The 26774-nt window shown below is 37.6% G+C and overlaps 3 protein-coding genes and 1 long non-coding RNA gene across 4 annotated transcripts; 2 read left to right on the forward strand and 2 right to left on the reverse strand.

The window, feature by feature from the left end:
- The first annotated feature begins 2182 nt into the window (after window positions 1–2182).
- Window positions 2183–5577, forward strand: LOC137726400 (reticulon-like protein B11). Its single transcript, XM_068465326.2, has 6 exons — window positions 2183–2348; window positions 2601–2781; window positions 3106–3247; window positions 3368–3437; window positions 3538–3707; window positions 5273–5577. The coding sequence occupies exons 1-5, from the start codon at window positions 2288–2290 to the stop codon at window positions 3705–3707; spliced, it is 624 nt and encodes a 207-aa protein (XP_068321427.2). The 5' UTR covers window positions 2183–2287; the 3' UTR covers window positions 5273–5577.
- Window positions 5578–5921: 344 nt separating this feature from the next.
- Window positions 5922–8496, reverse strand: LOC137725992 (protein TIC 21, chloroplastic). Its single transcript, XM_068464841.2, has 4 exons — window positions 7655–8496; window positions 7190–7447; window positions 6375–6575; window positions 5922–6258 (listed from the first exon to the last, which is right to left on the reverse strand). The coding sequence occupies exons 1-4, from the start codon at window positions 7955–7957 to the stop codon at window positions 6151–6153; spliced, it is 870 nt and encodes a 289-aa protein (XP_068320942.2). The 5' UTR covers window positions 7958–8496; the 3' UTR covers window positions 5922–6150.
- Window positions 8497–12929: 4433 nt separating this feature from the next.
- LOC148696951 (uncharacterized) lies at window positions 12930–14389 on the reverse strand. Its single transcript, XR_015962054.1, has 2 exons — window positions 14128–14389; window positions 12930–13500 (listed from the first exon to the last, which is right to left on the reverse strand). It is a non-coding gene; the product is annotated as an uncharacterized LOC148696951 (long non-coding RNA).
- Window positions 14390–17983: 3594 nt separating this feature from the next.
- LOC137725942 (receptor protein kinase-like protein At4g34220) lies at window positions 17984–22445 on the forward strand. The gene is made up of 3 exons (XM_068464787.2): window positions 17984–19690; window positions 20463–20921; window positions 21553–22445. The coding sequence occupies exons 1-3, from the start codon at window positions 18502–18504 to the stop codon at window positions 22236–22238; spliced, it is 2334 nt and encodes a 777-aa protein (XP_068320888.2). The 5' UTR covers window positions 17984–18501; the 3' UTR covers window positions 22239–22445.
- The last annotated feature ends 4329 nt before the right edge of the window (window positions 22446–26774 follow it).

The following is a 26774-nucleotide window of genomic DNA, read 5'->3' on the forward strand; positions in this document are numbered from 1 at the left end:
ATAACCCTGTGAATTTCAAGTTTCAACTAATGCACTACAAAGCCATAGATAATAGTGGAAACATAAATCGCAAGATTCTATCGTCAACTTCATTTTCTAGGGTTACTCATTTCGTTTTTGATTTTTTGTTTTTGTAGTTAAATTTAAGGGGGATTGAGCAATGAAATATAGGGTCGGAGGGTATTAACAAATGGCGTCGGAACAATAGATGAAAAAAGTTGAGGTTCTATTATAAGATCAATCGAAAATATAGGGAGTAGTCCAACTACTTATAAGACCATGCAAAATCATTTTCATCATTGTGGAATTCATTCTCCAACAATAGCCAAAGAGATGTGCAAGAAATGCTTATGACATGGTGAATGAAATGAAAAACTAAAAAATAGAAAACAATTTCAAAATAGTTGCTTCTCAAAAAAGAAAAAAAAAACATAATCAATAGCGTATTGAACTTATCTAACTTATTTGGAAACCCCTCTTTATGATAAGTAGGTAAGATTAGAGTTGAGAGTTAAGACCACATGTCGCCCTCAACAAAATTGGTTAGGAGGAGGATACTTATTTACTTGTAAAGGACAATTGAATTAAGGCTTAGTTTTTGGTATATCCTAAAACTTGAACTTAATTCCACTTTCTCTTCTGGAACAAAGATGTGTCATTTTGCACCATGAAACTCAATACTTAACAGATTCCACTTCCTTTTGTGTTGGAGTCGAAATTAGACCCTTTGAACACAAAGTTCCTAAATCCTTTAAGCTATAATCTTTCAAGGTAACATTTTGTGGGCTGGATGGGATTGAGCCTTAGAGATAGGATTGGATTGGCAAAGACTTATACGACGTGACTTGTAAGGATATGTTAGATAACCTACTTTATTTTGAATTCATAACCTATTATGTCTAGTCATACACATCTCACATTTTGACACAAAAAAAGGATTAGACTCAAGTCCATTTTGATTGATCACAACTTATCATATCCAGCCCACCAAACGAGGCTTTAGTTCTTCTTTAGTCCTTGTATGAACCTAATTGTCGACTAAGGGCAGAGATGTCTAATTCAATGGTATTGGTATTTTGTTTTCAGAGTAAATTGTAACAGTGGTCCCTCAACTTTAACTCAATTAGAGCAATGGCCCCTTAACTTTAGTTCAATTGGAGCAATGGTCTCTCAACTAAAAATCTATTATCATTGGTCCCTCAACTCATCAAAACGTGCAACTATGGTTCTTTTCATCAACTTCGTTAGAACTTCAGTCAAAATGAGTCATGTGCCATGCACATGACGCTAAATCAAGGAGCAAATATGGAAATCAAATAAGAAAAATTATATTAATGGTCCCTCAACTTTAATCCAACTAGAAAAATAGTCCCTCAACTTTAACCCAATTGAAACAACGGTCCCTCAACTTTAACTCAATTGTAGCAATGGTCATTCCAACTTAACTCATATTGACAAAATTCTGACGAAGTTGACAAAAAAGATCATAATTACATGCTTTTATAAGTTGAGGGACCAATGATAATGAGTTTTTAGTTGAGTGACCATTGCTCTAATTTGATTAAAATTGAGGGACTATTGGTACAATTTACTCTTGTTTTCAAGTACGTGAGTCCTTACAAGAAGGAAGGCAACTTACTGATTTGATCATTATACCCTTCTCCCTCCCTTATGACAGGTGAACAATGACACTAGCAAAATTCCTTCCACTTTAGCATTTTTTTCAAGAATATTAGCAAAGTAGAGTGAATATTGAGTTTTAAGTACAAAATGACAGTATTTTATTTAAAAAATAAAATAAATTCAAGTTCTAGGTGCATACGAAAACCAACAGGATCCTCCAAATCATTTTGGTGAGGATCCTGGAGTTTGTAAATCGTGTATGTTCATCGTTCATTATGCAGTCAGTTTTTGTCAAGTACTGTTTGTATTTAATTTTAAATAAAAATATATTAAATGATTTCTGATCGAACGATATACGATAAACGAATATAATTTACGAATCTCTAGGATCCTCACAAAAAGGATTCGGATTCATACGAAAAAATGAGCCTTAAATTAAAGTGCATTATTTTATGGGAGGGCTGGTAATAAAATACAAAGATAGACCCAGATTAGCAATTTTGGGCTTTTGTCTTAGTACGAGTTAATTACAGTACAAAAAAAAAAAAAATTTAAGGGAGTCATTGCCATTTCCTCTTCTTGTTAATATTTCATTTCATTTTGTAATTCCCATCTCCCTCCCTATCAAATTCCATCTCTCTTCTCTCTGAAACCCTAAATCTCCATGGGAGAATCTATGCCTCCTCGTCGCATTTCCGTTCATCAAGCTCTCGGAGGTGGCCATGGTACTCTCTCTCTCTCATACACGCACACACACACACGCACATGCACACACATACTTAACACAGATTGATTTATAATTCCATAGAATTATTTGCGATTCCGATGTGGTATGGATCGATTCTACTTCCATTGTCGACGGCTAAACAATGATCTCGTTTTTAACATTCGGTAGATTTGAATTATGGAATAATCACTACATTGTTCTTGATCTTAATTTTGTAATTAATTATGTTAATTTTGGGATTTAATGGTAGTTGCCGATGTGCTGCTGTGGAAGAAATGGAGTGGAGGAGTTTTACTGCTGAGCTCTACGACGGCGTCTTGGTTGCTGTTTGAGCGAGCTGGCTACAATCTCTTGTCCTTTGTGGCTAATGTTCTACTGCTACTTGTAGTCATCCTCTTCCTCTGGGCCAAATCGGCTTCTCTTCTCAACAGGTAACCCTCTAATTCTTGGCAATATTTCGCTGCGTTTCTTGTATACTTTTTACTGATCTTGTTATCCCAGCAAGAATATCCGGGTTCTTTTAGCTTCGATTAGAAGTACATTTACTTGGAAAATATTATATTTGATCATTGAACTTTTTTTTTCCCAAATGCGTTCCAAACAAAGTAACTAAGAAGTAAGAAGTAAGAACACAAGATCGGTTGGGAGAATAGAATTGATGTTTCTGGGAAAGATTGGTGATGGTTATACAGTTTGGCACATTGGTTTTAGTTTTGAGGTGATTCTAATGAAAAACGGCGTATGCGGTCATTCAGACCTTTGCCTCCTCTCCCTGATATGGAAATCTCAGAGGCCAATGTAGTGAAGGCTGCTGATGCACTGCATGCTGGGATTAATCGTGGACTGTTTATTGCACGAGACATTGCTATTGGGAGAAATTGGAAACTCTTTCTTCAGGTAATATGTAGTTGCTTCATTCTAGGTTTATGGTTTGAATGAGGTGAATAGGTTTTGTAGAATACATAGAACAGGACTTTATTAATATTACTAATTGGAAGTTTTGATCTGCTTCTGCAGGTCGCTTTCTGCTTGTGGCTAGCTTCTTACATTGGAAGTTTCTTCAACTTCCGTACTCTTGTCTACATTGGTAAGCTCTTTACTGCACATTGTATCTATTTATGTTTGGGTGCATGTTCTTGAAAGATTTACGATATTTATGCATGGACATTTCTTTAACTCTTATGCAGGGGTTCTCCTAAGTCTTTCAGTGCCTGTGTTGTATGATAAGTATCAGGACCACATTGATGATAAGCTGCATGTAGCAAACAGGGTAATACAAGCACAGTACAGGAAAATTGATGATAGCATCCTAAAGAAAATTCCTTTGCAATCAAACAAGGAGAAGAAGCTACAGTAGGTAAGTGTGACGATTTTCGCCTACAATATGCTTCTGTTTATCTATTCATATTATTTCTTCTTCCCCATCCCTAACAGCTAGAGTATCAAGGCATTGGTGGAATTAATTCAGGCCATATTTGTTATTTATGCTGTTTTGCTGAATCTATGTGCACAGTGGATTTGAAGGATGTGATTAGTGTTTTCAGTTAAATATCTTGTGAACTATTGAAGTGTGAAAATCTCTTGCTTCATTATGCTTTAGGATGTTCATTATTTGTATTCAGAAATGAAGCTATAATATTGCGTAACCAAGTTTACTGTTATGGTCTTTGGTAGGAAATTATAAGCGAAACATACTAGTAAAGAAAAGGAGTGTAGTAGTGTGCTCTCTGCCTTGACTCTTTTGATGTTCCTCCCAATTGGGAAGGACAGAACTTTAAGTGGCTAGAGAGGAATGGAGGATAATCTTTAAAATGGGTGGAGCATGTATAATTGATTTCTGGGTATGGGCTTGTGTCGAATGAATGGGTGTCTTATTTAGATGCGATGATTGAACGAATACGTGTCTTATGTTGTGGCATCTGTTTTTAGAAACTGTATTGTTTTGATTGAAAATTTTGTCTAATGAAAGTCTGAATAGACACAAAGGCAGAACCCAGACATTTCTTGGGCCATTGCCTGGGGAAACCTTTACTCCATAATAATTTCTGACATTTATTTACACCTTTAAGACATTTAAATTAGCCCTTTTTTTTCCGGTGAAGATTAAATAATACTTCCTTTTCTCTCATTGTCATTCTGGCTCTCTATCCTTTTGTAAATCTTTCTAAAATAAAAAATTGCACCTGTCTATCTAAAAAAGAAGAAGACTATCTCGCACAAAAGAATTATTTTAGATACCATGCTTTCACTTGGATTAGTTTTGGGTAATTAGTAAACTGTACGTATTTCAAACAGAGTATTATTGTTTTAGTTTGTTTTCACTTTGATGAATAAAGTGAAACTCATTTTGAAGTATGAAATCTCCGTTGTATGAGAAAGCTTCTTACCTATGGTATTGATTTAGAAAGCACGAAATCTCTATTGTTCGAGAAAACTGAGATGAATTTTTAGCTGTGGTATTGATTGTATGACATGCATCTGCGTATGAAATACTTTAACCATAAATTTTGGTTTGATAGTCTCTGGATACCTATAACGAAATCTGTGTTATTCATTCATAGGATATTGCCTTTAAAATGTATTTGGTGGCAACAAAATCAGTTCATTTAAATTTAATGAATGTAATTTCTTACATATTGCATTATCTAATATACACCAGGGTCTAACCAGCTTAGCTTTTCTTATGCCGATCAGCCTGATTTCGTATGGCATTATTCCTCTCTCTAAAGTTTTCTGGTTTCTCCTTGAATGGATTACCCGTTCATTTTCTTCACTGTCTATCTGTGTACACTGGAATGCAAATTGGTGTAGTTTTGGTTGATTTTTGCGCTTTACTCAAATCATCTGAATCCAGATGTTACCTGTGTTCGATTCTATTAGTTGCTGCTGATTTTTACTAGAACACATGTATATACGATGCAGGGTATTATGTAGCGACGAAAAGTGTGATAACAGCCTTTTATAGATGGGTTTCGAACATTCCGAGTAGCGTGCTTGGGTTATATTTTTGTTGACATGCTGCGGCTATACGTATTGACAGTGAACCGGCATAGTTGACAAGATTTGGGTGGATCCTGTGAGTGTCTACATTGTTTTTGGCTCTGGACCTTATAATATTGTTGGGTGGATCTTGGTGGTTAAAACTTTACGCGTTCATATCTGTGGGATGAAAGAGAGAAACTTAATCCTTATAATGAAATATAGAATGTTTTTGCCTGCCTTGCCAACCTATATGTTTCATTGTTGGTGCGTGAAATTTCTTTTCATTATTTTCGTTGCGGAAATTGCAAAACTTGTGGATTTGGATCCTTGCCGGATCCCCTTCCTAGGGATCCTAGGGATCAAAGAACATAGACTGTTAATCAAAAATCGTGCGGTCACAATTTTTTTCTTTTTTATATTTTTCCCACAAAACAATGGTGCTTTACTTTTAAAAATATAAAAAGCATTTAATTGAGATCGCATGATTTTTTATCAACGGTCCATGTTTGTTAATTCCTAGAATCCCCAAGGAGGGGATCCGGCAAGGATCCAAATCCAAAACTTGTGGCACTTGCTACAGTCGATGCTCTGGACTGAATGTTGACCGTGCGATATCATTTTATTTGTATTCAGTGCTAACACCCGATGCCCTACCATAATTCTTGTACGCAAACACGCATTTGGAAAGAGGCAGCAAAACCTACGAAAATAATACAGAAACGCGTTTGTCCTATAACATCACGGAGATGAGAAAAACACTTGCAAAACTGCGGCTTCAAAGCGTCTTCAACAAGATACACCAACGGTAGAGATGAAACTTATGCGAATCTGGGAATGCCTTCTAAAGGTGGCAATGTTACCGAGCACAACAGCTCTAGCGAGAAAACAAGTCCCAAGAAGTGAGAAAGGATAGTGTTCGCCGATGCCTGCAACAGAAACGCGAAACGTCAGTTTTCTCTGAATTACAGATTCTTTTCTAGGAAACAGTAATCTAGAGAGTTCCAGAATAGAATGAGAACTAAAGCGAGATATATGAATATACCTGAACCAAGAATACATCCAAGGCAAGAACAGGACTGTAACCAGGAGTGAGACCCTGATATGGATTCGCAGAGGTAGTAAGAGCCTTAGCAACCAACAGTCCCACCGTTGCTTGCATGCCAAGAACAGCAGCACCCATACCCAAAAGGTTCAGAATGATGCCATTCTTTAAGCTTTTTATAACATCAGCGCGCGGAGGAGCCTGTTTATTATAAGCAGTGAAACACAGATGTTATAGGTAAAATAAAAGGCGCCATCGGAGGAAAATCGCAGACAATTATCAGATGCAAACACATCTTTCAAAGCATTCGAGTAGAATCTAAGCTAATTTCAATAAGATGCCCCACAACGGGATGCTAATGACGGAAGAAGATAAGGAAAATGGAAACAGATTAAGTGCTCACAGGCAATTATAGTTACAAGGATTCCAATTCATTGAAATGCGACTGAAAGTACAATTTCTTTGGGTGACTGGCAGACAACTGCAGTGTTATCTTATCCTGGTGAAGGAAACACTTACTACAACATTTGAAATAAGTTGCGCCTGACTTTTCCTCGTAATTTACTATCAAAGTGTAGATAATTGATTTGATACGGGATAATGGGAAAGACGAAAACACTCATTGGAATCAGTCAAGCATTGTGTTAAAAGTTGAGCATATCAACATCCCGTGGAACTTCACATCAAGCACAAAGTCCAGGCAACATCATTTGTCCGAAGGCAGTAAAAACGCTTATATGGAATCAATTTCAAGAAGCACGTACAATTCAATCACAAACACATTAGCTTTTCCAAAATTCAAAATTTCACAATACCTTTGCAGGGTCACTTGCAGTTCTTCGAAGCTTATCCGAGAGGCGAATGTACCCAAATGACCAAAACACGGAGACGAAACCCGCCACAATACCACCGGCAGTGGCATAAAAAGTAGGCGGTGACGAAACCTTGCCGGTGATAACAACAGAAAACGAAAGAATCACTGCCGCCACAACAGTGCTCACCAGCTGCCCCCAAAAGCCTAAACTACCCAACCTCTTGAAATACCTCGCTGTGCTCTCTAACCTTTTGGCTACCTACACAGCACAAACCACCCAAAGCAGACTTTTCAATCAAATCATCAACAATGCAATGCAAAATTCGAAATTTCAAAATCAATGGATTCAAATTGGGGTCAATTTTGTAACAATTGCTGTAATTTCAATTCATGCTCTTACATTTTCCTACATTTTCTCGGTAACCAAACAGAAAATAGAATAAATTGGGCAAAGTTGAAGGAGAACCTGAAGGAGCTTGGCCTTTTCGGTGTCGTCGTTTGGGGAGGTGAAGGTCTGAGAAATTGGAGTGGAAGAAGCGCTTATGGTGCTGAAGGAGAGCTTTGATCCTCTGTGGGTGGGAGCAGCGTATGAGGAAAGAGACGGAGAAGAAAACGAAGAAGAAGAAGAAGAGAGAGGGAGGCTGGGCACGTGGCGGTCGGAGATTGACCGAAGAGGAAGGTGATAAGCTAGGGGCCGAGTCGTGACAGCTGGAGGTGGCGCCGCCGTGAAGTAGCCGGCGCGAGCCGCAGGCGATAGTAATGTTTGCATAATTAAACAGTTAGTAGAAAGAGAGTGGGAGAGGAAGTGACTTTAGCTCCGCTGGTGACCTGGTTGCTTTTGGTTTGGGGAGCTACTTGCTAGTGAGGCTACTAATGGTCATGGGCTTTTCTGTTGGGCTTGAGGGGGCATGTGTTGGGCCATAAATATTTGTCATCCCAATTTCGAAAACTTTGGGCAGAAGAGCCCAAAAGTTGAAAATGTTGAACCAGGTTGATGGACTGCTCAGCTCAATAATTAGACAAGAAATTATGTTGAAGGCTATGGCCCCCGGTTAAGACGGACATGTAATCGTGGTTATTTATCCAGAGTTTTTGGTAAAGTGTACTTTACTTAGCAACTCATGCACTCTACTCCTCAATATATACGATGCTCCACAGACTTTCGATATTTGTTGTTGAAGGACAAGCGTTTAAGAAAATTTCACTTATAATTAATTTGTTCGACTTTGATCATGTTTATTGACTTGACTGAATATTTAGGGTACATATATCCCTTTAGAGCTTCATTAACCAATTTGAGACCAGGATAATAAACATTAAGTTCTAAATGATGATTTTACACCCTAAAGCAATCAATCATGTCAATAAATCAAATCAAAGCTGAAGAAAATCAAGCTAAAACAAGGTCTGTTTAAAGAACAAACACATTGGTTTAGGGAAAAGTAAACTCAAGTAAACAAGGTTTTCGTCCATCATAACACTTTGGTTTTGTGTTCTAAACAGACTTTATTTGGTTCAAAGAATCAAACCAAACTAAACAAATGAAATGTAGATATTCACTTGATACGTCATATGTACCCGAAATATAAGATAGTTATATATATACAATCCACCTTACCCTTGTAAATTACTTACGTTATCCTGTGAAGTAAAATGAAAATGAAGTTTGTGCATTTTTGAAGTTTGCATTATAACAAAAGTGGCCATGAATGATAATAAAAGATAACGCTGGAGTTGTAATGATCGTTTTAAAGTGTATATATGTTGTGAACCAGGAGGAAACATGAGCATATATAATATTAAGATTTAAGGAGCCTGCAGGTTGAGCATGGATTTCTAGCAATCATGAGTTTCTAACTTTGTACCAAATGTCATTGATTTATTGGGGGTTCGCTTAAAGGAAAGGGAAAAACTCCATCTGCAAATAGCCTTGCATAAATGAGTTGGAATATTACACATACATGTGTGTGTGTGTATTCTCCCATGTCTATGCTTCACTCGTCGAGGGAGGAGGAGTGAGATAGGCATGAAAATATACTTGTGTGATAGGTAATTCTCTCTCACTAACATGTGTTAAGTTTTTAATATTTAGTGTTTGTCTTATTAATATGTTATCAGAGTCTTTGATTCAAAGATATCATGCGATCAAAATTCTCATCCTCACACACTTTCAGTTATTTTACACAAGATAAGATTGAACTTAATCTGTTGCACTTTAAACGTGTCTCTTTAAGTTCAAGATTGGGCAACATGTTAACTTGATATGTATTGTTAGTTCATTTTTTAATAACTCAGAGATTTTAAGGCCAAGTATTTATCAAAGAACTTAAGTAATTAAGAATTTACTAATGCTTTTAATTTCCTCGTACTCTAATGTCGCTTAAACTATAAAATCAAATCAAATCAAATCAGCTCCAGTAATTGAATCACGGGAAAGTTTTATTTGGACAAGACACATGACACACATGCAACCCCAATAATCAAATCTGCACTTGAAATGCCAACCTTTTTATTCACTCAAAAGAAGTTTTGTCTTCATAAGAAATGTCCAAACTCTCGTGTCACTTCAAAACAAAATGCTCACACTGATTTGAGCCTAATTTTTGGTCCTATGAAAAACTTGATTCTTTTTAATCTCTCCCAACGTATTCAGGACAAACAAGTCCCGACGAATGATGGCTAACAATTTATTAGCAGAAACAAAAGTGGTTAACTGTACAATTACCCATATAATATTATTTGGTTAACAATGATTCTAGGGTAAAGTACAAAAAACTACCTAAATTATTGATATCACAACATTTTCATACCTCATCTTTTAAAATTGGTAATGTCATACATTATCTTTAGAATTTATGCCAATGTTATACCTTCCATTAGCTTAGCCGTTTATTTCTCAGTTAAATGCTGACGTAGCTTGATCCGAGATCCATTTTCTATTAAAAAATAATAATAAAATATTATTAAAAACTAAAAAAAATCATTTAATAAATTTTAAATATTAAAATAATAAAGAAAAGTAAAAATAAAAAATTATAAAAAAAACCCTCATGTCCCCTCTCTCCACCCCCCATTCTCTCTCTTCTCCCCCTTCTTCATCTTTTTCCCCTTTCAACGCCGTTCCTGCAACCCAAAAAAAAGAAGAAGGAAAGAAAAAAAAAAAAAAAAAAAAACCAATTTATCTTCCCCCCCCCCCCCCACCCCCACTCACGATTTTCCCCGACCCCCCCTTCCTTTCTTCCTCCCTCCCGTCTTCCCTAAACCCACACCCACCCTCGCACCCACTACCTGCAACCCAAAAAAAAAAAAAAACCCAGATCCCGTTGAGGTGGAATCGGGAAACTTTCGTGATGGGGTGGGAGTGGTGGATTTGGGGTTGGCAGGGGGTTGGGTTTTTTTTTTGTGGGGGGGGGGGGGGGGGGGGGGGGGGGGGGAGAGGGGGAGGAACTGGGTTTGGTTTGAGGTTTTTTTTTATTTTTTATTCCTTCCTTCTTCTTCCTCCTTCTTTCTGGATTGCAGGGGGTTGGGTTTGTTGAGGTTGGGGGGGGGGGGGGGGGACGAACTGTGTTTGGTTTGGGTTTGTTTTTTTTTTTTTTTTCCTTCTTCCTATTCTTCTTCTTTTTGGGTTGCGTTTTTTTTTTTTCCTTCTTCTTCTTCTTCGGGTTGGGGGGGGGGGGGTTGATGGGTTTTCAAATTTTTTTTTTTTGGTTGAAGATTAAGCAGGAAGATGAAGATGGGGGAGAAGAGAGAGAGAGAGAGGGGGAAGGGACGAAGTGAGGGCTTTATTTATTTTTTTTTTAACTTTTGTTTTAATGTTTAAAAAATATTAAATAAATTTTTTTTTAGTTTTTAATAAATTTTTATTAATTTTTTAATAGAAAGTGGGCTCTGAATCAAGCCACGTCAGCATTTAATTGAGAAATAAACGGCCAAGCTAACATAATGTATAACATTGGCACAAATTCTAAAGATGAGGTATAACATTGTCAATTTAAAAAGATGAGGTATGAAAGTGTCGTAACACCAATAGTTGAGGTAGTTTTTTTGTACTTTACCCATGATTATAATTTGGTTTAGTACCAAGTACTTTCCACAACATAATATTAATGAGAGGGTCGACTCCATTAATCAAAGTAACCACACCTAATCACTTTTCTTCTCCTATAAAGAAATATGGTGCCCTCCAAATTCTCCTGTCACGCCCTAAGCCCTAGATACACCTAAAATTGACATGTGTCAATGTTCCAATCATACACAATATAGCTCAGACGTTCAGTGGAAATAATATTACAATAAAAGTAGGCAACCCTACTCTCTTGAGTGCACTGCCCACACCAACTAAATCACTTGAAATCCTCTTCTCTAACCGCTAACTGTACTATGCAAGAAATTGTCCCACACCGAGAGAATGTTGCACTGAGCAAAACAAAAACCCAAATAAGATGCGAAGCTCGTGAGAGACAATAATACGACATATGTGATTTAATAAAGTTAGTCCATCTCATCTATAAAACATTTCACAAATCCTTTGCATATAAAAGAGAACCTGAATCACAAAACTTAATTGAATCCACACATGCATTTAATCATCTTTTTCATATATAATAAAATAGTATAGCTAGTAGGCTAACACAAAGTACAATGTTCTGCATTCTAGACACGGTCATGGAATTAGATAGAAATGATACAGAAATATAGGAAGTAGGATTCTAGACTCACTCCATGGAATAAAAAAGAAAGGAAGTACTCAAAGAAATTCATATCTACACATGAAACGAGAAAGAAGTATTGCAACGTAATGGTCCTCTACTAGTTGTCCTAGTTGAAGCGAGTCACTGTTCCGATTCCATTTGAACGAGCATTCCTACCAATTCCATTTGGAAGGGGTAGATCCTATCAATTAACTTGGTTTAGCAGCTATTCCGGGTCCAACACCAACATCAGTAGCACTACCATGAGTTGACTAAGCGAATATTGCACCAGTAGACCAGATTGAGATCAAAATTCATACCCACTTCTTCTGGATTAGATCCAACAAGAGCTCCTTTCAATTTGCAAACTTTACATACATACTAGCCCTTCCGGACTACTACGAACTAGCACAAAGATCAAAGTACTTAGACACGATCAACACCTATGAAAATACACAAGTCGTATTTTAGAATCCAATAAATTATGAGACACAAGAACAATCTGAGCCATATTGACTAAAAAGTCAACCGTCAGTCAAAGTAGCCCCACTAAGGTAAACAACACTAGATTCTTCAATTTGGAAGATACAAATGAAGTTTTTCGCTCCACAAGCTCTTAAGGGTTCGACAATCAATAACTATCACGCACACAAAAGTGCACAAGGATCCAACGGTCATATTGTTTTTAATTACGAAAAACGAGTGGCAGTATAATTATCCTAAAAATTGAATAACAAAACCATCGCATCGAGTTTCAACAAACGAACCTTAGATATAGGTTTAGGGCATCGAGAAGGTCTCGCTGTCCAAAATCCATTTGCCAACTACTTGGTTTATGGCTTTAATTGGAGTTGCAGATCCTACTCTTCAAACCGAAATACCCACATTGATGGCCGATCTGATTCCAAAATTGAATAAATCGGCAGATAAGAATATTTGTCCATTTGTAATGGAAATTATATTAGTAGAAATATAAGCTCAAACATTTTCTAACTGGGTCTTAACTATTGGTAAAGTAGTCATACTTCCTTCACCTAAACGAGAACTTGATTTAGCGGCTCTTTCCAAAAGGTATGAATGTAAATAGAAAACATCTCTCGGATAAGCTCCGAGGCCCAGCAGTCTTCGTAATAGGAGAGACATGATACACTTGTGCTTATTTGGAGAGATCGTGATTGAAGATCGCCGGAGTCGAGAAACAAGGAAATGAGAGACAAAAGACAGAAATGAAAAATAAGGTTCCTAGAAATTCACTAAGCGTGTGTTTACGCACCCGTAATCGGAATGAAAATAAGGAATCCGATTCCGATTACAGATAACTCTTGTGTTTACTACAATTTAGAGGAATCAACAGTGTGTGGGACCCACACGAAAAATGGAATTCAATTCCTGAAATTGGAGGAATTGGACTCCCTCCATGGTTGAGGTATTTGGATTCCGGGATGGTGAAGGAATCAGGAATACTTCAAAATCTTTTTCTGGACATCCTCCCACTGTAGTTCCACATCTTACACAACCCAGCAACCTTTTCCGGCTCTCTCCCACCCCAACCTCCCATGTTGCAAATTCTTCCTCTTCGTGTTGAATAAAGTCCTAATTCAAAGGACCTACAAAAATATCACTGAACATATAGCAAAAATTAAAGATTCGAAGATAAGAAATACAAAATAAACAAGGAATTTTGGAGTGGGCTGAGGTTGAAGAAGATTGAGAAGATGCAGGTGTGGCGGTGGTGGGTGCTTCCAAGTGAGGGAGAAAGAGAAGAGTTGAGCGGGGAGAGAGAGAGAAAGAGGTGAAAATAATTTGGCCGTTGGATCTGAGTCCATTTTAAAGTAACTAATGAAAATGTGATTAAAAATAAATATAGATGAAATAAAAAATAAAGATAAAGAACTAAAGGGCATTTTAGTAATTATATTGATTTCTATTCCGATTCAGATGAATTAGTAAACAACTAATATGAATTTCATTTCATTTCATTTTTACTTCGATTCCAAAACATTTAAGTAAACAGCTTCAACAGGAATCCAATTCTGACTTCTCCTCAATCCAATTCCTCCATAATTTAATTCTTCATCAATCCAATTTCTCTATTTTGATTACGGTTACGTAAATGCGCCATAAATATCTAAATCTAAAAAAAACTTAATCCCTAAATCTAGAAACCCTTAATTTTTTTTTTCTTCATTCCTAAATCCCTAAAAATGAAGATAGACTGTTTAGCATACCTTAAAAGTTAGTAAATTACCTTAAGTTGGGATAGAGACAAAGATGGTGGGAGGGACCTCGAATTGAGAGGAGATGGTGGTGGTCGGAGTCGAGAGAGAGACATCTATTTGGGATTGGGAGAGACGGAGATGGAGGAAGTAGCTCGATCGAGTTGGGACTTCGGAGCGAGAGAAATGATTGACGAAGTCACGAACACGAAGTTGGCTGCATCGCTGCAAATGTGATGCGAGTCTGAGACTGAGAGAGAGAGAGAGAGAGAGGGACAAAGAGTGCGTGATACAAGTGGGATTCAAATGTGGAGGTGAGACTAAATCAACGGTGAAAATGGTCCGCATATTTTTGGAACTGCCCTGCCTCGCTATTTTAGTGGACCCGCCCCGCTCGTCCCATTTTGTGTTTAGAATTTTTAGACCCACAATGTACCCGCCCCTTAGTGCATGAACTTGCCCCGACCGGCGAGTTGAGGGCCCGTTTTACCCTTAGTCTCCCACCCACGCAGAACAGTAGTGATTAATGCTTACCCGCATGGTTGAAAGGGATTGCATGGCATTCTCTGTGCAGCTTTTCTGAGTAGAGCTTAATTCCATATGTAACTTTTTTTTCAATCTATCATAATCTCGAAATCTTGAAACCTAATCTACCATGTTTTTATTCTCAGCAACCATATCTTGAGAATGAGGGGAAAACTTGAGTAAGGATGTTCAATCATGCTATTTGTAAAATTTTACAACAACATGAAACATCATGTATTCTAGTCTTACTCAACTCTACGTTGATTCCACCATGTGTAGGATTAAGTATCTCAACTTTTTCTTACTAGAAATAAAAAAGGCACATGGTCATGGGATTATGGTGAGATCAATACCAAACATGAGATTGAATTAAGCTAAACCAGGTTAATTAACTTGATGGTCTTGTTATAAGTTTCCCCTATTTGTTGGATCTGTCAAAGGTATCAACATCAGAACTCATAAAGTAAATCAAAAGGAAAGCTTGCTTAATTAAAGAGAAACGCGAATGAGAATAAGGTGGTACTCTCAGAGTTTAAAGGTAGATTCACTCTACAACTTCTCTCTGACCATTCTTTTGACAAAGAAGATATATGAGGAAAAGGAATACAAAGTGCAATGGCAATCAGCATTTTATTAGACATTTTCTTTTCATCTCTTTTTCTGGTGAGGGGTTCTGAGTTCTTTCTCGAAAATACTTCCTCACATATGTAACGAGTTATCTTTCTTGCAGACGGACATATGCGTATAAATTTTATTTTCGTAATCAATCTGAATGATTTTAAGGATGGATGGCTTATTCTGCAAGGTCTTCAAAGTTATGTACGCGTGGATTGATATGGAATAGTGTGTAAAAAACTATTAAGATAAATAAATAGGAAAACTAATGAAAAATGTTTAAAAACTTTGAGTTTTAATCAAAATGACAAAAATGTGTTGTAAGTGAATAGTACCAGGAATGACTTTTTAGAGTAAAAATGTCATTTTCGTTAAAAGTGAACAGTATCGAGAGTGTTTGGTTAAAACTCCCAAGATAAATAGGCAAACAACAAAAATGGGAAACAAGTAGCAGTTTGGGTGGATCAAATTTGACACTACCTTGAACGTATCTTGTTTTGGCTCCTGGAAGCATTACAATTGAAGTTTAGGGTCCCCTCCTGAGAGTATTTGCAATGGCCCCATATATTCTTGTGTACCTCTCATGAGTTTGATCAATCAACTTCCAATAGTCCAACTAACTTTTGAACATTACTTATGGTGTATTGATCAATGCATGGATCTGACGCTGACAGGGAGAAGGAAGGACAACTGCCTCTGAGTGGTGCGGCGAGTCCTACAAGTTTGGGGCCAGCACAAGCATTAACAATCTATTATTTCAGTTATGATATGTTGCCAACTGAGATTGTTTATAAAACTAAGACCATTCAATCATCTCACAACCCTATCAACAAATTCTTATTACCATCCAACGCGTTGTGTTCCATGTTTGTTATCTCTAGCCTCTAATGCATTAAGTAGTTCTAAATTTAGAAAGCGCTTTCACAGTTATGAGAATATTTGTTTTTCTGTTAGGTTGATAGAGTATGCTCCTTAAGTCACTTCAACACTTATACTTTAACGCTCTATGCATTTTGTGGTGCATCCCCGGCTTGCCTATTTTTTGTATATATAAAACAAAAACCCAGGATTGTAAGTCGGCTCAAAACAATTAAAAGTTGTGTTCAGTTGGGTTAGGGTTCATGAAAGAAACAACCAATCTTGCATGTTGGTATTTTTTCACGAGACAACTCTAATTAGATTTTATTCGCTTGAAATGAAAATTCATGTTTGAAATTTTGCTTTTAGAGAATTATGTGTACTTTTTTTAGACTCGGTTCGTTTACAATCCTCTATTGAAGCTCATGCATCATGTTAAGCATATATTCTACTAATTATCAATTAATTTTAGATTGAATGCTCTTATTCTAACGCGTGACATGAAACTGTTTTGTTTTTTTTGTTTGAGAAACTAAAATACTTCATAAACACTTGCAGGAGCCACCTTCTGACATTGTTTGACTAACTATTCCCTCTTAAACAACATCCCTATAAGAAACTCTTTAATTAATAAATAAATACATTGAGTCTCTTCTGCCTTTCCTCATAATTTATTTAATTAATATAAGCATATATGAAAAGTTTAGAGGTCATATCAGACTCATATGAGTAACATCTGAAGCCCAAGAATCAAATAATTCTAGCCCTTAAAATTTAATCTTATGGTAAAAAACTATTCTAGCTTTCAAAAATCTTTAGTAAATTCTCTACTTTTGACCGTGAGATCAAATTTTTAAGACCATAATTATTTGATCATTGGACTCCGAATGCATAGATCCGGAGAGGATTTGCTTCAAGGTCATATGACCCAACAAAGCAACAAACCAGATCAGTCTGGCCTGATTTTTTAGGATTATGTACATTGTTATGTTTAATTTAGAATTAAGTACGAAAAATCGACCTTTTGCCAATATCAATGTATAATTAGAATAATGGGAAACATGAGGTGAGGTGAGACTATTATTAAAAGGGAACTTGGAGAATGAGAGGAGTAGATCAGTCAATAAAGGGAAAAGTAGGGAGCAGTGGATTAGCTATTGGGATTGGGATGCTACATCTCTGGTGAGAACAAAGGTTTGTTGCAGTGGCTCAAGTCTCATTTTTAAAGCTTAGCTACTACCAATCCCCTCCAATTAAAAAAAAACAGTGATATGGGTCCATTCTCATAGTGAATAATTGTCCTCTTATCAATTTTGCCAGAGATTATTTGATGTTACACGTTGTATACGCTTAATGTGTATGTTCATAAGTTTATCTCTCTCATCACTTGGTGATAGAACTGATTTTCTCTCATTCTACACCGGACCTCAATAGTACAGTTTATAATTCATTGAGCATCTGTCATATTAAAGTTGTGCCCTGTGGTCACTCATGGATTTTTATGTAGTGTGCGTAAATTGTGCAACAAGCTTTTGGTAAGTCACCAGACAAGCCAGACTGCAAGAGTAGTCTACACTGCAAAAATAATACAACTAGACAAAGAAAAAGGGTCAAGAAAGAGAGAAAAAAAAAATGAAATCCCAATAAAATCAGTTTCCCACAAAAAGGATTTATTAACCGGATATGATAGCCGCACACAATTTTTTCCTCATCGCGCATAATTTTTTTATTTTTGGTATTGAAACAATTAAATAGAACAATGGACATAATTAAACAGATGTAGCTATCGTTTTCTTTTACTAGACGGTACTATGATAACACCATGACATTTTGTACCGATAACACGATATTATGTGATTTAAATTTCATAAAAAAAATGCTTACCTGATTGGTTGTGAATACAATACAACACTTTAACATTTTCGTTTCATACAAGTTATTCTCGATATCTCTCCCTCTGTTAAAAGTGGGAAGCCAGTACAGACGGATCAAATTTCCATGTGAATGCCCAAACAGGATGGTAGAAATTAACGCCTCTGCAAAACACGTTATGGGCTCCAACTCACTTCCTTGTCCTCTGCCCTACACACTCCCATAATTACCAGAAACAATATTCCCCCTCCCTCCTTTCCCTTCCTAATTATTTCCAATTTTCATGAACTCCACCTAAACTCCTCACTCAGAGTTGGCAGAAAGAAACCATCTCTTCTTCTCAAACACCCAACTTCTCAGCTTCCTTAATTACTCCCTTTAGATTTGTTCACCAAAACAACAATCTGTAGTTGGTCACCATCTCTCTCTCTCTCTCTCTCTCTCTCTCTCTCTCTCTCTCTCTCTCTCTAAACCTTTTTCTACCCCATGAACCCGTAAACCCAGCATCTCGTCTTCACCCAGCTCAAGAAGCAATCATGACCTGGTGGAGGGTTGCCTTCGAGTTTCTTCTTCTTCTTCTTCCTGCAACATTTGCTCTCAACTCAGATGGGGTTCTTCTGCTTTCCTTCAAATACTCAATCCTCAGCGATCCGCTCTCAGTCCTCGACTCCTGGAACTACGAAGACGAAACCCCATGTTCCTGGACTGGCGTCACGTGCACCCAGCTGGGAAGCCCAGGTACCCCAGACATGTTCAGAGTCACCAGCTTAGTCCTCCCCAACAGCCACCTGCTGGGTTCAATCTCACCCGAGCTGGGTTCACTCCAACACCTTCAAAGACTCGATCTTTCCAACAATTTCTTCAATGGGTCTCTGCCTGTCGCCTTCTTCAATGCCTCGGAGCTTCAGGTCCTCTCTCTCTCCAGCAATGTGATCTCCGGCGACCTGCCGGATCAGTTGGTCTCCGGCCTCAAAGGCCTCCAGTTTCTCAACGTCTCCGACAATGCATTGGCCGGAAGAATCCCAGAAACACTCACTTCTTTACAAAACCTCACTGTAATTTCTCTGAGGAGTAACTACTTTTCTGGGAATCTACCCACTGGTTTTAAGTCCGTTGAGGTTTTGGATCTCTCCTCCAACCTCCTCAACGGGACTCTACCTCTCGACTTCGGCGGTGAAAACTTGCGCTACTTGAACCTCTCCTACAACAAAATCTCTGGGAAATTTCCAGGTGGTTTCGCGAAAAGGGTTTCGGAGAACTCCACTATTGATCTCTCCTTCAACAATTTGACCGGACCGATACCGGACTCGCGGGCTCTGCTCAGTCAGAAAACAGAGCAGTTTGCAGGAAACAGTGAGCTTTGTGGGAAGCCATTGAAGACCCTCTGTCCCATTCCTTCTACTCTGTCCACACCGCCGAATATGACAACTAGTACCAGTTCTTCTCCGGCGATTGCTGCCATTCCGAGAACGTTTGATACCGGCCCGGAAACGAACACTTCTGGGGGAGCAGATGGGAATCGGAATCAGTCGCAGAGCGGGTTGAAACCTGGCACGATCGCCGGCATTGCCGTCGGAGACTTGGCCGGAATAGCTGTACTAGGATTGGTGATTCTCTATGTCTACCAAGTCAGGAAGAGAAAAAGTCTCAAGTCAAAAGATGGTAGTGCCAAAGACCTGGAAAAGAATCCAGAAATTGTCACAAAACTAGACCCAGATGAAAAAGGTATGCGCTTTCAGTTTTGGAATTGATATTAGATAGATACAATTTAATTTAGTACATTTTACTCAAAATTCTCATATGATTTCTCTCAATATTTGATATATTGTATATTTTTGTTAGGCGTAGTGATTGTCACACTCTTGGTTTCTCCTTTAATTTATGAAAATTAAGCCTAGGATAAAAAAAAACCATGAGCAGAAAAAGCAGGGCGAAAATCACTTCTCTTCCCCTCACATCAATATTCACGATATTAGATACAATTTCGTGCATTTCAATATTTTGCGCATTTTTGTATTTTCAGTCAGGAGTAATGCTATTCATACTATATTTTTATATCACATTTCAATACTACCTTAGGAGGCATCTAAAATAGACAGCCACATCATTTGAAAAATTTGCAAAACCTAAGAAAATGAAGGAGAAAGACTCATCGTATACCACAATCATCATTTAATTAACTAGTTTTCTTAATTATTAGTTTATTAAATAATTAACTAAGTTTAAAAATCTGATTAATTTAAATGATGTGGCTGTCCACATCAAATGCCACCTAAGATGGTATGAAAATGTGTTACAAAAACATGATATGAATATCATTACCCTTCAAATAGTCGATATTTCTGTTGACATGGAAATATACGATTTTGGATACAATCTAGTTTACACAAAATTTTCCTTTAATTTTTCTCCAAATCAATATTGTGTGTAGTTCTGTATTTTCGAACTCTCGATAGTTCTGTGAACACCGCTACATAATACGTTTGACACAATGCAGCAAAATCCGCAGCATGGTCATGCCTAACAATCAAAGGGGAAGAAACATCAGAGGCAACAAGCTCAGACAGTGACCATGATGATAAAAATGAACAAATGGGTTGTCTGCAGAATCAGAACGGGGAGTCTCAGAAAAGTGGCATCTTAGTGACCATAGAAGGCGGGGACCAACCGGAGCTGGAACTGGAGACACTGCTGAAAGCATCAGCTTATATATTGGGAGCCAGCGGCCCAAGCATTGTGTACAAGGCAGTGCTGGAGAACAAGACTGAGCTTGCAGTGAGGAGGATAGGAAAGTGCAGGGTTTTGAAGATGAGGGATTTCGAGAGCCAAGTGCGTGCCATTGCGAAGGTGAGACATCCGAATGTGGTTAGGGTTCGTGGGTTTTACTGGGGTGACGATGAGAAGCTTGTTATCTATGACTATGTCTCCAATGGCAGCCTTGCCACTACCACCAACAGTAAGCTCTGTTTCCTCTCTGTTTTATGGCGTTTATTAGTTAAATTATATATTGTTTTGCTAGGAGCTAGCAAGTTGCCTTCCAAGTTTAATTGAAAATTAAGCCACAACTTAATGTTTTATAAGAACAATTTTATATAAATAAATTGTCATGATTCTTTGTTGTGTTGTACCTCTGTTTTCCTAAACTAATCAACTTGTTTTGTGGTGTTTTATGTAAATCCAATGTCCATTTTCTAGCTTTATTAGCTAATATTTCATCAAAATAAAGTAAAAAAATTTGTATCAATCTCTGTTATCAGTTTCTTAATCACCATACACTCTGTTTAATCACAAGTTCCAACTTCCAAATTAGTGAACCATGATATACAAAGATTCATGGAAATCCTGCTACAAAGTGTTGAAATAGTAGAGCCCAGAGGGACCATACTATATACAAGGTAGATAATGCGGCAATTACTCGCGTCTTATGGTCACACTGAAAAATTTATGTATTTGTAGTCAATAGTACAATTGTTATATGTTTCCGGTGCGGAACTTTGCTTAATTAGTGTTACTAATCCCTTGTGTTTTCGGATTGTCAATTCTTATATAAGTGTCATTGATCTCAAACATGTTTGAAAATTTTGTAGGAAGAGCAGGGTTGTCGCCGTGTCATCTACCTGTCGAAACTCGGATGAAGATCGCAAGAGGGGTTGCGAAGGGGCTTGCTTACATCCATGAGAAGAAACATGTGCATGGAAACATCAAACCCAGCAACATTCTTTTAAATCCTGATATGGAGCCCATAATTAGTGATTTCGGCCTTGATAAGCTGATGTTAGGCAACATGATTGGTCATAAAGCTAGCGGGTCAGCTCGGGGGTACTTTGGAAGCCTAAAATCCACGGCCACTTGTGAAGGTAGGCATGACGCGCTCCCAATAGGCAGCAGCCCCGTGGCAATGCCATCCGCGGGGAATGCATCTTCGCCTTATAAAGCGCCGGAGTCCCTAAAGAACTTGAAGCCAAACCCCAAGTGGGATGTGTATTCATTTGGTATAGTCTTGCTTGAGCTTCTCATGGGAAGGATACCTTCAGAACGAGAGTTGATTGCCCAATGGACACCCGGTTCGCTGACGGAAGAGAAAATTCAGATTTTAGTAATGGTTGACGTGGCGATTAGGGCTGAGGTGGAGGGCAGAGAAGATGCCTTGCTGGCTTGTTTGAAATTAGGGTTTAGTTGTGCTAGTTTTAGTCCACTAAAAAGACCAACCATGAAAGAAGCCTTCCAAACCCTAGACAAAACTACTCGTCCTTGTTCCACATCTTCAAACTAATGATGTATCGAGTCCTACAAAAGTGGCTTTGGTTATGTTAAAGCATGCGTTTTGCTTTTAGTTTGTTTCCGTTGAGTTGAACGTTGCACGAAAAGCATTAGAAATATTGTTGATAGTTTAATAAGTACCAAGTTTCCGTCGAAATTTCTTCTAGTATTGTAATTCACAATGTAATTTATAAATGTAATATGAAATCGTTTAACGTTTTGTTCTTTGTTCTACGATGATGACGGAATTCTTGTTTGCTTGTCAAATTGAATACTTGTAGAAGTTTCCAGGAAAAAAATAAATTTTGAATACTTGTACAATTGTTCATTCTCCTCAGTAAGTAGCAAGCAGCAATCAAGAGATGTCTTTTTCATCTTGTTCAATTTTGTTGTTCCTCTTTTTTTAAGGTAGTCAATTTCTTTTCTTTTTTGAACAAACAATGTTATCTTACACTAAAGGGAAGACGGTGGGTTTAGCCACACAATGGGCTAGCAATAATGTGGTTCAAATTCACATTTGGCGAGAATCAAACATAAGAGTTTAAGACCTCTCACTTACAAATGAAGAGGAATACTTCTAGACCGTGGTACTAAATAGCCTATCGTGAATGGAGAGGAAACAACACGTTAGGTCAGTGGCGAAGCTACGTGAGGGCAAGGAGTGGCGGCCGCCCCTCCCTTCACCGGAAAACATGCCTAGGAGCGCTAGTTCAATCCATCCGCTCTCGTTGAAAATGAGAATTCCCGCTCCGGTGATTTGGTTGAGATGGATTTTTTTTTTTTTTTTTTTTTTTTTAGATTTTGGAGAACGAAATTTGAAAAAAAAAAAAAAAAAAAAGTAGTTGCAGATCGGCGAAACTTGTGAAGAAGATGAAGGCTTATCAGTTTGATATTCCCTATACCAAATGGTGTCATTTGGCAATGTTGACCGTTTGTTTACTTTTATCTCTCTTAAAAACTGACTGTATTGACCCACCACTTCTCTTCCGGTCCTTTTGCCCCACTTTGTTTACCCATTCCCCCCCTCCCCCCCCCCCCCCCCCCCCCCCCCCCCCCCCCCTCCCACCTCTTTTTTCCTCTTTAGAGTCCACTTTTTTGTGGTTTGTTAACCCATTTCTCTCTTTTCTTTTTCCTTTTTTTTTGTATGTTTTCCCTCTTTTTAAGACCCCAGCGTATTTATCTTAAACTCTCACATTATCTATAAATATTGTATTAATTTTTAAAAAATAATGTAAATACTGTTTAATGCTTATTTTACGATAAAAGAAATTCATTTAAATCCATCTAGGCTTCTGCCTAAATCTCGCCTAGGCGCCTAGTTGCTAGGCCCTAGTCCGTTGTCTGATTAGTGCCTAACGTTTTTTAGAATCTAATCTTAACCAATTTAAGCTTCTTACATGGTTTTGATATTACCGCTTACAACTGTTTTGGTGGACAAACTGTTTTCTATTATGAATATTGACTCAAAACTTTGCACTCTCCAATGTGAAAGCAACCGCTTCGATTGAACCTTACACTCTTTTGAATTTCACCCCTTCCCTCGGTAAATCCTGGTTTCGTCACTACGTTAGGTTATGGTCTTTGCCAGTAAGTTCCATCGTTTTGGATGGATCACATTTTGAGCCGAAGTAGAGCTAAAGCCCATAAATTGTACTTCATTGTTCTGACTTTCATAATTGATACTAGACGAAGCACACACACTATGTTACATGGGTGATGTTAAAAACAAAAAAAACAAAATTTAGCTTGTGCAAAATTATATTACTGTCCATGAGTTTATTTCGTGATAGAATTTTTTTTGTTAATAGGTAGTTTAAATCAAGGTTCTAAATGATGCTAAGCGCTAGTCAGGCGGCGGACTGGGGCCTAACACCTAGGTGGCTAGGCAGGGCTTAGGTGGGCCTAGGTGGACTAGGCAAATTTAAGTAAATTTATTATATGTTGTGTAAATAAGTGTCTATTTATACTTAAAAAACACACAATTGTATACAAATTACAAAATAAAGTGACCTATAGATTATAAAATATTAGAACATAATGAAAACTTGGGGAACAAACATATAGTGAATGTTCTTCCAAGTACTCAATTTACATTTTCTTGAAAAAATAAAATGCAAAATGAAACAAAATCGATTTTCGATTTAAGTGAGAGTTACTACCCAGTCGGGTGCCTAGGCGTGTTTAGGCGGGCTAAGTGGGCGCCTAAGCGGGTCTAGACACACTTTCTTAATTTTCAAATGCCTAGGAACTAATTGAGGCGGTGACCAACCACCTAATACCTAATGAGGCATAGATGGCTCTGGGCAAAGATTTTTGAAACAGTGGTTTGAATTAATGATTATCAAATTTTCTTTCTTACTTTTAAAATTGTTTTTGTGGGCATAACAAAATTATAAAAATGTCCTATTTGAACGGTCAAAACTTAAATTGGGAGTGCAACATCACTACCGACAATTTATAAGCCTACGATATATTTGCTTAGTTGAATTGGAAATGTCATGAATGAAAATGATAATTGGTCGTTTGGCTATAAAAAATTAATCTTAGGAGTCATTAAATATTTAAAATCCTTTTACGATAATATAGTAAGAATTTTGAGACTTAATAATCAGGTTCCAAGTATTGTCATTCTTTTTGTTTTTTTCAGTCAAAGGTAAATTTCATTTAAAAAAAAAAAAATTAATGAAAAGGGCTTGAAAACTTTGAGTTTTACTGATAAGGACAAAATAAAGGGTGAAGTGAATAGTACTAGGATTGACTTTTTAGTGTAAAAATATGATTTTTCGTTAAAGTGAACAGTATCGTGGATTTTTCGTTAAAACTCCCAAAAATAAAAATGCACAGGTTGATGTCCAGTTACAATGAAAATACAAAACTTTAAAATTCACCCCAAAGCACCACCAAAAAAGAGCCCAACCGAAAGTTTAAGCCCAAAGTAGACAAAACATAAACCAAAAACGCCAGTAACTCTACCGTCGTTGACCACGAACCATCACCATATGTGGCCACCAGAGGTCTAACCAAACAAAGCCTCTAAATTGGAAAAGAAGAATGTTCCACCCTCCACCACCAAGCCCCACAAACCCCAAATCCGCAATGAGCAAGGAAAATATGGAAAATACTTCCCACCGTCAACAGTGCAAATAACACACAAATGGAAGGTGGTGGTGTGACCACCCGAGCACCAAGCAGGAGCTAGAGCTCTACACAACTTCCGACAAGGCCACGAAACATGGTGAAAAGAATTGATCACAGATCTAAAAAATTATAAGATAGAGGGAGGTTGGAACTGGAGATAGGTAGAAAACAGATTGAGTCAAGGCATGGATGGAAAAAAACTGAAGGGAGAAAGGGAAAAAAGAAGGTATGAATTAGGCCTTTCCAATTGAGGCCTAGGAACAATTGGATCAGAAGCAATATGGGTTGGATTACAGAGAAAAAAGGGTCAGAGAACAAGAAAAGAGCCAAGCGTATAGAAGAGAGAAGATAGGCAAGAGAAAAGGAAAGTTTGCTGCCACTGACCTTGGCCACACCGAGGGCCGGTGGCTAAAGGAACGGAAAACTCACACAATCGATGAGAACACCTCTCAAACAGTGAGAAAGTCTCTCACAGGGAGAGGATCATTATTTGGAAATCCAATACTTAATATTTTCAAACCCAGTAAAATTAAGTTTTTAGGAAATGTTCACAACGTTAGTACATGTGCTCTACATTTATAAAGAACGACCGTTAACAATTTTAACCATAATTTCCCGCCAAATAAAAATGAACTTCTTGCATGAGACTTCGAATATCAATGTTTTCTGGCTTAATTGGATTATTAGTTCTCGTGATGATAGGGTAGTCGGAAGATATAATAATTAACGGAGAGGTGACAGAATTTTCAATTTTAGGCCTAAATCCTAATAGATTTCATCACATAGGCTTAAATCATAATTTTTTAACCATATGAGCTATCTTCCAACACCCTATCAGACAAAGACTAATAATCCAATTAGACCACGTGTTTCTTAGCATTAGGTGTGAGAAAAATATTAATTGTTTTTAGGTGTTGATTTGTAAGCAATTGGAGCTCATGGAGGCAGGCACAGGCTGTAAAGCCACCAAAAAAGGACAGGGTGGTTGTTTGAGGCGATGCTAGTTCTAGCACGCTAGTTAGCGTACTTTTTCTTTCTGCGAGTCAGACAGAAATAAAGCCAATGGTGTTATGTTAAGAGAGAGATCCGTTTGAGACAGTATACGTTTCGTACGTCCCTCAAATGGTAGTGGCTTTGTTACTCACCTTTTATCTAAGGGGAATAGAGGGGAGGAAAGAGTATATAAGTTCGTTTACTGCACCCAGGTCAGCATATTCAAGATTTTCTTAACCGAGCTGTCTGAGATTGATGGTGCATCTGGTAAGCTCTTTCGGTATTTATCTCCCGAGTCTGGTCAAATGCTTCAATCCTTCATTCATATTCCGTCTAAGCTCTCATATCATTCATCTTTCTTCCTTCTCTACTGTACATTTGTATTCTTTCCCTCGCTTTATAGAGATCTTGGCTTTCT

This window comes from Pyrus communis, chromosome 5 (genome assembly GCF_041283825.1).
Source record: "Pyrus communis isolate YQ-2024b chromosome 5, ASM4128382v1, whole genome shotgun sequence".
In the NCBI taxonomy this organism is placed as follows: Eukaryota; Viridiplantae; Streptophyta; class Magnoliopsida; order Rosales; family Rosaceae; genus Pyrus; species Pyrus communis.

Excerpts from the sequence above, each read along its gene's own strand:
- LOC137725992 (XM_068464841.2), bottom strand. The coding sequence starts at position 7,957 with ATGCAAACATTACTATCGCCTGCGGCTCGCGCCGGCTACTTCACGGCG. Across the intron at positions 7,448-7,654 it reads AAAAGGCCAAGCTCCTTCAG|GTAGCCAAAAGGTTAGAGAG; the intron begins GTTCTCCTTCAA and ends TGTGCTGTGTAG. Across the intron at positions 6,576-7,189 it reads CTGCAAGTGACCCTGCAAAG|GCTCCTCCGCGCGCTGATGT; the intron begins GTATTGTGAAAT and ends TATAATAAACAG.
- LOC137725942 (XM_068464787.2), top strand. The coding sequence starts at position 18,502 with ATGACCTGGTGGAGGGTTGCCTTCGAGTTTCTTCTTCTTCTTCTTCCT. Across the intron at positions 19,691-20,462 it reads ACTAGACCCAGATGAAAAAG|CAAAATCCGCAGCATGGTCA; the intron begins GTATGCGCTTTC and ends GACACAATGCAG. Across the intron at positions 20,922-21,552 it reads CCTTGCCACTACCACCAACA|GAAGAGCAGGGTTGTCGCCG; the intron begins GTAAGCTCTGTT and ends AAAATTTTGTAG.
- LOC137726400 (XM_068465326.2), top strand. The coding sequence starts at position 2,288 with ATGGGAGAATCTATGCCTCCTCGTCGCATTTCCGTTCATCAAGCTCTC. Across the intron at positions 2,349-2,600 it reads AGCTCTCGGAGGTGGCCATG|TTGCCGATGTGCTGCTGTGG; the intron begins GTACTCTCTCTC and ends ATTTAATGGTAG. Across the intron at positions 2,782-3,105 it reads TCGGCTTCTCTTCTCAACAG|ACCTTTGCCTCCTCTCCCTG; the intron begins GTAACCCTCTAA and ends GCGGTCATTCAG.